Consider the following 12,075-nt stretch of genomic DNA (forward strand, 5'->3'; position numbering starts at 1 on the left):
CTAGAGCTAGAGAAACTAAGCAACTGTCCCAGAGCAATGTCCCAGCTCTGAGGAGATAACAGAGCATAGCCTGGGAGAGTGTGGTTCTAGAGCTATCCCTCCCTGGCTACATCCTGACCTCCAACCTCTGCATAGATGATCAACATTCCTGGAGACAGCCCCTCCCTATCCTCATCTGGCTTGCCCTGCAGACCACTTCAGAATCCAGCTCCCTGTGCTTTCTTCTTTATTCCTTGCTTTGGGCACAAATTTGGTGTTGCTTTTTATTCCAGCTCCAGGCACACACCTTTGCTTTCTCCAGGCTCTAAGCCCATGGCCAGGGAAAACACAGTCCTTTGCCCCACACACAGCTGAGGTGGTTCCTGTCCCTACCTCGGGCCCTGAGGTTGCTATAGTCACTACCACCCCACCCACTTAAGTCCTCCATAAAAATCAGATTTGTTATTTGTCAATCAGTGAACTGGCACCAGCACCAGTGTTGACAGGTCAAGGGCGGGAAACAAATCTGTGCCACACACTGGGTCCCTTCCCTGTGTCCCCAAGTACTATTCTGGTGTCATTAGGAGCCACTGGCTCCCGCTCTTCTCCTTCTCCCTTGCTTGCCTCTCCTGACAAGGACAGCTTTCTTTAATCTCCTAAGAGGCAATTTGCTCTGTGCTTTGTGCTGAGAGAAAACTGGTAGTAAAATATCCCCGGAATGAGTATTCTTAAGCTTCCTCCAATTGGTCACTGATAGAGCAGATGGCCACACTGGAGCCCTTCCTGTGCTGCTGGCCAGGTGCTTTGGGAGCCTCCAAGGCTGGCTGGGAAGGGATGCTCTGAAGCAGTCAGGAGGGCTCAGTTCTGGTCTCTACCTGCTGATTTAACAGAGTCCCACATCAGAGTTGCGGGAGTTCCATTCTCGGATCGTGGCAGGAGCTGCTTAGGGTCCAGTTTGTATAGTCCTGGACTCACCGAGATGTATGGACAGTGGTGACAGGAGCCCTTTTTGGAACACCGCATACAGGATGACTTGTGTACAAGACCTGCATCCTTCTAACGCTTTCATTGCTGTCATCCCCTCTGGGGACATCAGGAAACTGAGGTTCAGAGAAGGTAAGGAGCTTGTCCCAGTTATACAGGTAGTGACAGAGTAGAGTTCCTTCTAGGACCAGATTGCAGCTACATCCTTTCTACTGTGCAGGACTTGGGCTCAGGAAGGTGACAATATTCAGGCGCTCTGGGAGGTATCTGAGGAGCCTCACCCTTCCTGTCCCAAAATGAGTTTATCCTTAGCATCCTCCTGTCACCACACACTCCAGGAAGCTTCTCTGTACTTCAACTGCCATCTTAAAGCAGGCCTTTCTCTTTTATATATTAGCAGTAGTTGTATGTGTGTGAGTGCGTGCACGTGTGTGTATGTGTGTTTGTGTAATAACAATACACACGAGGACGTTGGAGGACAACTTTGTGGAGTCAGCTCTTCCCACCTTTATATGGGGTCCTTGCAACAAGTTCAGGTCATTAGGTTTTCACAGTCAGCACCTTTACGCGCTGAGCCAGCTCACCACCCTCCTAGAAGCAGGGATTTCTTAAGCTCCACATAAACTTTATATGACCTGTCTAAGATGGTTGCATGACCCTTTATATCCTAAGGTGACCATTCAGGAGCTCTCAGTACATCCCACCAGCAGTCTTGAGTTTTGAGACAGGAATAGGCAGGATTTTATTGATTTCCACCACCCACAGGCATGATGCTGGCCATGCATGCATGTCTACAGTACAGCTCACAGGCTCTCACAGCAAGAGAAAGCATTCCAGGGCCTCTGATTTTAAGCAATGGCTACATTCTCTCAGTCCTCTACCTGACAAAGGCAGGCCAAACTGTCCAGGCCGAGCATGAAAAAGAAGAAACTGAGAATACAGCCCTGAACCTCCAAGCTGGGCTCCAAGCATGAGGGGGTTCCAGTAGGAGTCAGGTGTTTAGATTGCATCTCTGACCAGGCTCAAGGCAGAGAGCGCTCCAGGGCTAGATCTCCTCTGTGGTGACAGCTACCAATCCCAAGCCCAGTGTCCTGGTCCATGCTCCTTTTTCTACCACCAGGAAAGCACAAATCAAAGACCTTTCCTATGAGTGACAATGGAGTTAAGACACTGAAGGACCGGAATACATCCCCAGAAGACTTGGGACTGGCATCTGTGTGCGGCCGAGCTACATAACAACCATGGTGTCTCTCCAAATGCAGCATGGGCCTGGAGACACTGGCCATCTTTCTCTCTGCTCCTCACCCAGAGAAGTCACAGCACCAGAGACTCTAAGCCCTAGAGCCTTGGCCTTAGAGGATATGCAGCCTCATCCCTTACAGACCTCCCAGGTGGCCCTCAGAGTAGAATGGGACCTGGGCCTGTAGAGAGGGAAAAAAGACCCAGGGAAGTTGCATGACACCAAAGGAAGGGGAAAGACATTCTATACAAAGCCCAAAGTAGAACAGGGGTAATGACACGTGACTGCTATTCCAGCACAGAGGAGACAGATACAGGAAGATTGCAAGTTCAGGAGTCATACGGACTACATAACAAGACCCTGTCTCAAGAGGAAGGGAAACTTAAGGTGGTTAATTAAAAAGATAATGGAAAAGTTCTGCAGAAGAAGTGAAGCCTGGAAGCCAGTTCTTTGTTCCTAAGCATGCCACATGTACGTGCACCTTGGGAGGGGGTGACATGGAGTCAGGGGAAGCCCAAGGAATCTCTACATTCCAAAGGCCCTTGGGAGATCTGAATGGTGGTGTGAGCACTAAGGAGAATTGGACTAGGGTCAGGTGTTCTGCTCCTTAGCCACACTGGAGTAGTACTGAAAGAACGATGTTGCACAGACTCTCAAGACCGAGTTTTGCCTGGGGTAACAGTATAAAGTTGTAAACTTGGGCAAACTTCTTCATCTGTGTGAGCCTCTGAGTGTTCAGCAGCTTTCTGACATGTGGAAAATGCCTAAGACAATCAATTTATGAAAACAAAAGAGCTGTTATGGCTCATGGTTCTCCAGGGCTTGGTCCAAGGGGTTTGATTGCCTCTAGGTAATTGGTAGAACAAAACTATTCACTTCAAGCTGAGAAACAAGGGAGAGAGAAAAGTAGGGTCCCACAATTCCTCCCATGAGCACACCCCCAGGCTGAGGGGATGCCTCAGAGGGAAAACACTTTCCACTTAAGCATGAAGACTTGAGTTTGAATCCCCAAATTCCTATGAAGACAGGATCTATAGGACACATCTACATCAATCCTATGGCAAGATGGGAGGAGGAGACAGAAAAATGCTCGGAAGAGAGACAGGGCAATAGCGTAAGCACAAGCAAGTGCATGCAAACTTACAATGAGTAAGCAAAATTGGCCAAGACAACCTGTCAGTGAACCAAAGGCATGGTAACTAATGATGCATGCTTCTAGCTAATCACAACCCGCCAGCCATGACCATCAGTTTCCAGAGGACCAACCGGAAACGTTCCTGTAGCAGTTTAATTTCCCTAACCCCATAAACATCCCCAAACTGTTATCAATAGAAAGCTTCTGTATTAGAATCTCCCAGGGTCTGTACCATTGACTTTGCATCTTCTCACCCCCTGACTCCAGGAAACAGGGACTGCACACAGGCAGCAGCAACAAGCCAGCAAAAACTACAACTGGCACCCAACATGGAGCTCGAAACCATGACTCTGAGATCAAGAGTTTCATGCTCTACTCTAGGATTCCAACTTTCAGTGACTTTTCTAATCTACCAAGTTTAAGAGCCATCATTAAAAGCATCTCCACTTTCAAAGAAAAAGTATATTTATTTATTTTTAATATCTTTTATTTATTCTTTGACAGTTTCATATATGTATACAAATGTATCTTGATCCTATCTACCCCCAACTTGTCCCTCTGGCTCTCCCCATTCTGTGTGCTGGAATGCTGGCTGATTTCATGGCTTGCTCCTGCAGTCTTGTGCAACCATAGCCTCAATGAGCTCATGAGTGCAATGGCCATCCAGGCCCAGAAGACAGCATGCCATAGCACACCTCCCCACCCTCCAGCTCTAACATTCTTTCTGTCCACTCTTTCTGCTCCCTGGGCCTTGAAGAGTGGGGGTGGGAGATGATATAGCTATACCTCATTTACAGATGAACACTCAGCAGTTGCTTATTCCCAACACTCTGACTGGTTATAAATCTATATTAGCTGCTGACTGCTACATACACACACACACACACACACACACACACACACACACACACACAAAAGCTTCTCCAACAAACAGTGAAAGCTAGGGCACAGCCATAAAGATTTAGAAGACAGTCTGACAACTTGCCCATTTAAATAGTTTCTTTTGGGGAGTGGGCCTTAAATCCAATCAGAAGGCAGTTGGTTGCCCCTATAACCATCATGCCACTATTGCTCCAGTGGGCACATTTTACCTGGTACGTTAGTATGTATCATTCAGAGTACATCGTTGGATAATTCCATTAGTGCCTTTTCTCCTGCAGCCTGAATAGCACCTTCTAGCATTCCCAAATGGAGCCAGTGGAAACAAAGTTCTCAGTTCAGCTCTGGCTTGATCTCTAGAACCTAAGTCTGTGTGTCATCATAGTGTCTATTTTTACTATCTAGTTACAGTGAGCAGCTAAGAGCAACGGCAAGAGCCGATGCTGTTTGCAAGGCCTTGTATCCCACACCTGGCACTAAGAGACACAGTAATTTTAGTGGCTTGAACATAATGCAAAAATATTAAAATTGAACCAAAAAGACTCTTGTTTGGGGGTGTTCAGTCTCCACCCCTCTCCCCAAAATAACTTCCAAATCACATCTTTTGGATGATTTGAGACTTGTGTGCCCTCTCCCCCTAGAAACATGCTTTTCACAGAAAATCCAAGGGGGTCCCAACATAAACAGTGGGTGACTAATGCTCCATTTACCACCATCAGAACTGCACCTAAGCAGTTCTCTGACCTCTCCTGCCTTGCCCTCCAGGTGTGATTGGGCAGATCCTGTATATGCTCCGACTCCTGGTTCTGAGAAGCCCTCCAGTGTGGCCTTGCGATTACCCCTAGTTAGCTCCCCAGTGTTGCCACTGACCTCTTCTCCCAGTGTCCCCTATCATCCAAATGGCCTGACTTCCATGATGATCATCTTGGACTCACTCTTGCCCTGAGGAACGGATGCCCCAAGCATCTTCAACAATCTCCTGTTCCTTCTACCAAGCATAAAAAGGATGGGGTATGATGGATAGACAGCCACCTCCTTGGGAAGTTCCTAATAAGGGACATTTGGAAGCTTGGACCCCCTTCCTTTAGGGCTTTCTCCTTGAGCCCCTTGCTGACAACCTGGTAATTCTCTCTGATCACACCATCTTTGGCTGCTCCTGCAGCTGCCTTGACACTGTCCTTGCAAAAAAACATTCCAGGATAAAAGATTGGAGCATGAAGAGAAGCCTAGGAAAGATGCCCTGCCCCCTTCCTCCTCCTCTTCTTTATATCCCCACTTATCCTCACCTCTTCCTACTTCTGCTCCTCCCGTCTGCTCTCCATCCTCCTTTTCCTCCTCCCTTCTTCCCTCTCCTCCTCTCCTATTCCTCTCCTCCTTTGCTCTCCATTCCATTCTCTTCCCCACCCTCCATCCTTCCTCCTGTCCTCTTCATCTCTCCTCCCTTCTCCTCTTCTCTCTTTCCTCTTCTTTCTTCCTCCTCCTCTGTTCTCCCTCCTTTTCCCATCTCCAGTCTCTTTCTCCCTCTTTTTCTGCCTCTTCTTTCTCCTCTCTTTTTCTGTCTCTTCTCTCCCTCCCTCTCCCACTCTCCTTCTTCCCTCTCTGGACCCCCACTTTATGGCTGCTCCCTTCGGTCCTCTTTCTCTTCTGTCTCATCTTTCTCTCTTGTTTTGGTGCCAGAAACAGCCTAATTACAATGGAAAACTTAAGAGACAGAGTAGGGAAAAAAAACACTACCCAGAGCTGATTAAAATATCCTATGTAATCTAATTTGTAAAGTTTAAATTAGAAGAAAAAGTGTTACTCCCACAATTCCAAACCAATTTGATTTTTAATAAGACTCCTCAGAGAGGTTGCCAAGATCCCATAAGGTTGTCAACTCTAGAAGTTCCTGCTGCCCCTACTGTCTGCTGATTGGGACCCCATGCCCTCCCCTGCACCTCAGCTCTCCATGTGCCCATAGTTTAGCCCTGTATGGGGCAGCAATTCAAGTCCAGGTCATCTGTGGTGATACGGAAAGGAGGTAGCAGCCGGCTCCCAGCCTCTTTTCCCACCATTCAGTATCTCTCTCTTTGGGGATGGGGTGGGAAAAACTGAGGGCTCAGAACTCAAGTGGGTGTCATCCCAGCCCCAGCTCTGCCACTCATTATCTGTGTCATCCTGCGTAGACTGCTGTGCCTCTCCGGTCCTGGTTTCTTTGGTATAAAATAGTGATTTTTTTTTCTGCCCTGAAACATTAGATTCTCTCTAGGAGAAGGGAGTGCAGTAATCCCAGGTCGTCGGTATCAGTTTCCCACGGTCTTTAGTGACTGTCCCCAGACTGAGGCTTGGGGAGCTGCATGGAGCCTAGCTCAGCAAATAAGAACAACCCTCAGAACCAGAACGAGACAGGTTCACAGCCTCCGACCTGCCTCAGATAGCCATTGATAAATGCCTCAGTTCCCAGTCTTTGCAGAGCTGTCTGCAGGGGGGCACTGAGAGCATAGTACACCCAGGCCGTACACCAAGCATTGCAAGTACAGAGTCAGCTCAGCGCTACTCTCCTTTGTCCCCTACTTATGCCAGCCTCCCGATCTCCACATAGAGATGGTGCCTGCTGTGGTTAGGTTGTTAGCAGGATGAAAGAATTCATGAGCTCATGTTTAAAATCTCAGCACAGGGCCTAGTATCTCATGTGTGCAGCAAACTATTTGTTTAATAAAATATGAACCAATAGCTTCAATGGTTGTGGCATCTTGCTTTGAGGTGTGGATGAGAGGTATAGACTCCCAAGTGATTTCCAAGGGGGAGATTGTAAGAGCTAACTGCAGAAAAGGATAGAATAAGAAAGATGTGGGTAAACACAGCTACCAGGTCCTGCCAAGGCCCTACCAGCCACTCAGATTGTCTGCATTGCCAGGTTGAACTAGAGCCATCATCACTCCTGAGTTAGGTGAGAATCCCACAAAAAGAAAAGAGGTATGTGTCCCGTGGTGGCTGAGGTTCATCTCCAAAGTCAACATCAGGGTTGGATAAGGGAGGGGCTGGAGTCTGGAGTCCAGAGACAGCCCCTGGAAGATGAGAATGAGGCTGGTACCTTCAGGACAGCCTGACTCTGCTTAGAGGGTGTGAAAAGAGTCATCCAGACACTGCTGCCTACGCTGACTGACCACTGTGCTTCCCTCCCCAGGCCAAGTCTACTCCTTCAGCCAACAGCCCCAGGACCAAGTGGTGGTGTCAGGACAGCCAGTGACGCTGCTGTGTGCCATCCCAGAATACGATGGCTTCGTCCTGTGGATTAAGGACGGCTTGGCTCTTGGTGTAGGAAGAGATCTCTCAAGTGAGTACTTCTAGACTCTCCCACTCATACACAACGGCCCAGCGCCTACACTGCCTCACCCCATCTTCACCACTATGGAACTCCCGTATTCCATCTCCAATGTCATTAATGGTTCCAAGTCCCAGCCAGCTCTTCAACTTTCCAGACGGGTGAGGTCTGGACAGAGATCCCTAGGAGTCTAAGGGGCTCTGGCTATGAGTACTGATCCTCACTCTTCTGGGCAGTTCTAAACCTAGCACAGCATCCGTTCTAAAATCAACGTGATTCCCGTGAAGTCTGATTTCCAAACAATAAGTGCTCCTGTTTGTTGGCCCGATATAAATCCTCATTTATCAAGACATGGTCTAGCTTCCCACCCAAGGAGACAGCCAATGAACTGAAAACTCAGAAGAACGCCTGTTTCTCCTAAGATTCATCTCATGATGGGGAAAAAAAGACAGGAAGGGTTTACACTAACTGCCAGCCTTGCTCAGCCACCCAGGCAAGCTGCACGATGGGGGCCTCCTCCAGCTGCTGCTGACTGGCATGTCAGCTCTGCTGTTGGTGCCAGGCCATGTCATTTGGTAACTCTTTTGCATGGCTACCTCAGAATCTCATCCAAACACCTTGCCAACCCCCACTTTCCCCAGGGCATAGAGACTGCAGACATCCTCATGTCTCTTGCCTGTTCCGTCATTATTCTGTCCTGGGATGGGTAAGAAAGGGGCTGACTGCTGGGCTGAAGTGCATGACGTGCAGAAGGACAGATCTGAGTGTCACTCCCCGGCCATCTGGGAATGGCTGGGGATGGAGGATGTATGAGAAATGCACATTTGAATGGTAAGTAGCTTCGCCTCGTTCATGCTGTACAGCTGCAGAAAAATAAAAATCAAAGTGCACTCAGAAACACTGGGAAATTAATATTTTAAAATGTGAATTATGTCTTGCCAAACATGTATATTGAAACATTATAGCAATGGTCAATAGTAGTCCCGGGGCCTGATGCTGCAGCCCAGCTGAGCATAGATAAAATACCGGAGAATATCTCCAAAATATACTGTGTTGCCATAAAGTTTAAGTGTTATGGGAACTGGCCAACTTCAGAGATGCTCAGCTCCGGTACCCTAGAGATATGAGGGGACGCTATGACCTTCCCAAATGAGAATTGCTTATGCCCTGGGCAGCTCTGAGCCTGGACCAACACCATGACTGATGAGGGGGACAGTCTGGGCTTTCTGGTTAATGATATCATCGGCCTTTGGCCAGGGGCAGTGTCTTATCAGGTCAGTGGCCAAATGAAGGTCACTAGGGACAGATTATAAAGTGATTATCAAGGCATAGATAATTGCATCTCTGATCTGAAGCTCCACACCTCGCTCTCTAGGATCCAGGATCTGGGCCTGTGGGTGCTAAGGACAAGTCTGGGCTGGCTGCCTCTCCAGCCTGACCCAGTCACTAAGGAAGACAGGCCCTGGACTCTCTCCTGCAGAGGCCACAAGCTCAGGCTCCTGAGAAATATCTGCCCTGTATTTAATCATCTATCCACAAACGTTATCCTGACAATAATGATAGGTTCTCACGGGCTCCATAAACACTGCTTGCTTGCCTGGTCAGTAGGGACAGAACAGAATACAACTGAATTCAGCAAGATCTGCTGAGTGCATAAGGCAGGGAAATGGAGGGCCAGTCAGGACTTCCTGCTGCTGTAGCTCCATCCTCCTCTGTTTCATGTCACCTTCCTAAGTGCACTAGACATGAGTCTCTCGCTGACACCGCAGTGTCTTTCTGGCCACTAAGAATGAGACGCTAGAAAGAGAATATTTGTCAACACGTTCTCAGGAGCAGACAGAACATTTTTCTCCTGGGAAGATCGGTACTTCTCAGATGCCTTATGAATCCATGATTGTCCACAGGGAGAAAAAGATTCCACCCTGCCCCACTTTATTTGAAAAGTAAACAGTAACGGTTGAGGAAAAAAAAATGATTTAATTATGTTACTGATCTCAGTCCATGAAACCCTATCTGTTCCCTTCCAAGATGAACGCCCCAACTCTAACTCCCTGACATTGGCACTTTTTCCACAGCGAATGAGGGTGTGTGTGTGTGTGTGAGAGAGAGAGAGAGAGAGAGAGAGAGAGTGAGAGAGAGAGAGAGAGAGAGAGAGAGAGGGGCATATGTATGCATGTGTGTGTGTGCGTGCGTGCGTGAGAGAGAGAGAGAGGCATATGTATGCATGTGTGTGTGTGTGTGTGAGAGAGAGAGAGAGGCATATGTATGCATGTGTGTGTGTGTGTGTGAGAGAGAGAGAGAGAGAGAGAGAGGCATATGTATGCATGTGTGTGTGTGTGAGAGAGAGAGAGAGAGAGGCATATGTATGCATGTATGTGTGTGTGAGAGAGAGAGAGAGGCATATGTATGCATGTGTGTGTGTGTGCGTACGTGCGTGCGTGTGTGTGTGTATGTGAGAGAGAGAGAGAGGCATATGTATGCATGTGTGTGCGTGCGTGCACGTGCGTGAGAGAGAGAGAGAGAGAGAGAGAGAGGCATATGTATGCATGTGTGTGTGTGTGTGCGCATGCGTGAGAGAGAGAGAGAGAGAGAGAGAGAGAGAGAGAGAGAGAGAGAGAGGCATATGTATGCATGTGTGTGCAGGTGAGTGTGCCCATGCACATTGTCTTGTGGTTTTTTTTTTTTTTTGCTAAGAAGAGACACCATGTCCATGGTAATTCTTATAAAAGAAAGTATTTAATTGGGGCTGACTTACAGTTCAGAGGCTAATCCATTATCATCATGGTGGGAAGCAGAGTAGAACACAGACAGACACGGCGCTGGAAAAGTAGCTCAGAGTTCTACATCCAGATCTTCAGTCGGCAGGAAGAAAGGGTAACACTGGCCCTGACTTGAGCATTTGAAACCTCAAAGCCTACTCCTAGTGACACATTTCTTCAAAAAAAAAGAAAAAAAAAGCCTCACCCACTCCAACAAGGCCACACCTCCTGAAAGTGCCACTCCCTAGGAGCCTATGGGGGTCATTTTCATTTAAACCACCACATGTGTGCATATAGAAGTCAGAGATCAATAATGGGTGTCTTCTTCAGTCAGTCTCTACCTAGTTTTTGAGACAGGTTCTATCACTGAGCCTGGGGCTCACCAGTGGGCGGGGCTGGCTGGACAGTAAGGCCCTGGGATCTGTTGTTCTCTGCCCCTTTCCTCTAATCCAGTCATGCCCAGTTTGTGGGCTGCTGAGGAGCTGAACTCAGATCCTCATTCTTGCACTGTAAGACTTTACTCCCTGAGCCCAGCAGGCTCCTCAACTTGTATTCAAATTAGCGGGTATAGAAGATAGGAGTGGATGTTGGTAGCTGACCCCTGTAAATTTGGGGAGGTTCGTATAGACTTGACATCAGTTCAAAGCCAGCCTTAGCTACAGAGTGGGCTCCTATGTCGAATACTCAGTATGCAGGAGGCACTTTACATAGACTACCCCGTTTTAATCTTCACCCATGAGAGACCAGCATTGTGCTCAACTTACCAGCAAGGAAGCTGAGACACAGAGCTGAAGTGCCAGGGGGAGAGAGCGAGGAAGAGATAAACTGGAGTTTGAACCTACACAACGTGACTAGAAGCTAGACACTCTGAACCTCTGATCCCGTGGAAAAGGCTAGAAAATTCCTCAGAAGCTCTACTCCTGTGTGTGTTTTCCAAAGATGCTGCCAATCCTTGAGATAGCATCGCGGCTCTAGCTGTCTAATTAGGCAAATACAAACAAACCCATCACCGATGTTTTCCACAGCTAGCGAGAGTGCAATCCTGCTGCTGATGGCTTGCCAGACAACAGCAGCAACATCAACAAAAAAGACACCTCTTCCATCCAACATGCCTGCAGGGGACAGACCTAATTGCAGAACAGCAGGGGGTGGAGGGGAGGCTGGAGGGCAGGGTGGCCAGCAGCACAGAGGCCAGCAGCAGTCGGAAAGCCAGCTTCACCTGCCTGGGCTTACTGCCTTTGCCCATCAGAAGGCAGGAAAGTGAGTGAGAGGTGAACAGTGCCCTCCTTTGGTGCAGCTGACCCTGGGCAGCATTTCTGGCCGGCCCTGATCAGCTGCGGAGATCAGGGTCCTCCCGTGTCATGATGAGGATGGTCTCAGTTGTACAAGAGCTCACAGAACCTGTTGGTTGGTATTTGGGGAGACCGTGGCTACCCACGCCCCCACTGTCCAGGAATAGGCACCCCCAGAGAGCCCTGCCCCATCTCTCAACCACCCTTAGGTTATCCCGAGTGGTCTCTAAGGAGAGATGGGCAGAGTCAATAGAATCCCATGGAGCAAAGGATGTGAGAAAAGCAGAAGTCAGGTGAGGGGTTAGAAGGATAATAGCCGACAGGATAAGAGGCTTCTAGCCCAAGACCCCAGAAAGGGCAAGCCCCAGTCTATGGCTGTGGCTGTAGCCAATGTTTGTATTCAGTCAGCCGGCTGGCCGCAACAACTGCTGAATGATTCAGCATCTTCAAACTTTTATTTAATCTATTATTCATCACCAGTGTGTCTATACTGAGGCCCCAAA

The 12,075-nt window shown here is 48.4% G+C and overlaps 1 protein-coding gene across 5 annotated transcripts in view; it reads left to right on the plus strand.

The window, feature by feature from the left end:
- The window catches only part of Kirrel3 (kirre like nephrin family adhesion molecule 3), a 551,931-nt gene that overhangs the window by 450,735 nt on the left and 89,121 nt on the right, over nt 1-12,075 (plus strand). For all 5 annotated transcript variants that reach the window (XM_041657584.1, XM_041657585.1, XM_041657586.1 and 2 more), the window contains one exon: nt 7,384-7,533. In XM_041657584.1, coding sequence (XP_041513518.1) covers nt 7,384-7,533 — 150 coding nt within the window. The remainder of the gene's footprint in view (nt 1-7,383; nt 7,534-12,075) is intronic.

This window comes from Microtus oregoni, unplaced genomic scaffold (genome assembly GCF_018167655.1).
Source record: "Microtus oregoni isolate MIOR12 unplaced genomic scaffold, Mior012 000008F_ref0000371, whole genome shotgun sequence".
NCBI lineage: Eukaryota > Metazoa > Chordata > Mammalia > Rodentia > Cricetidae > Microtus > Microtus oregoni.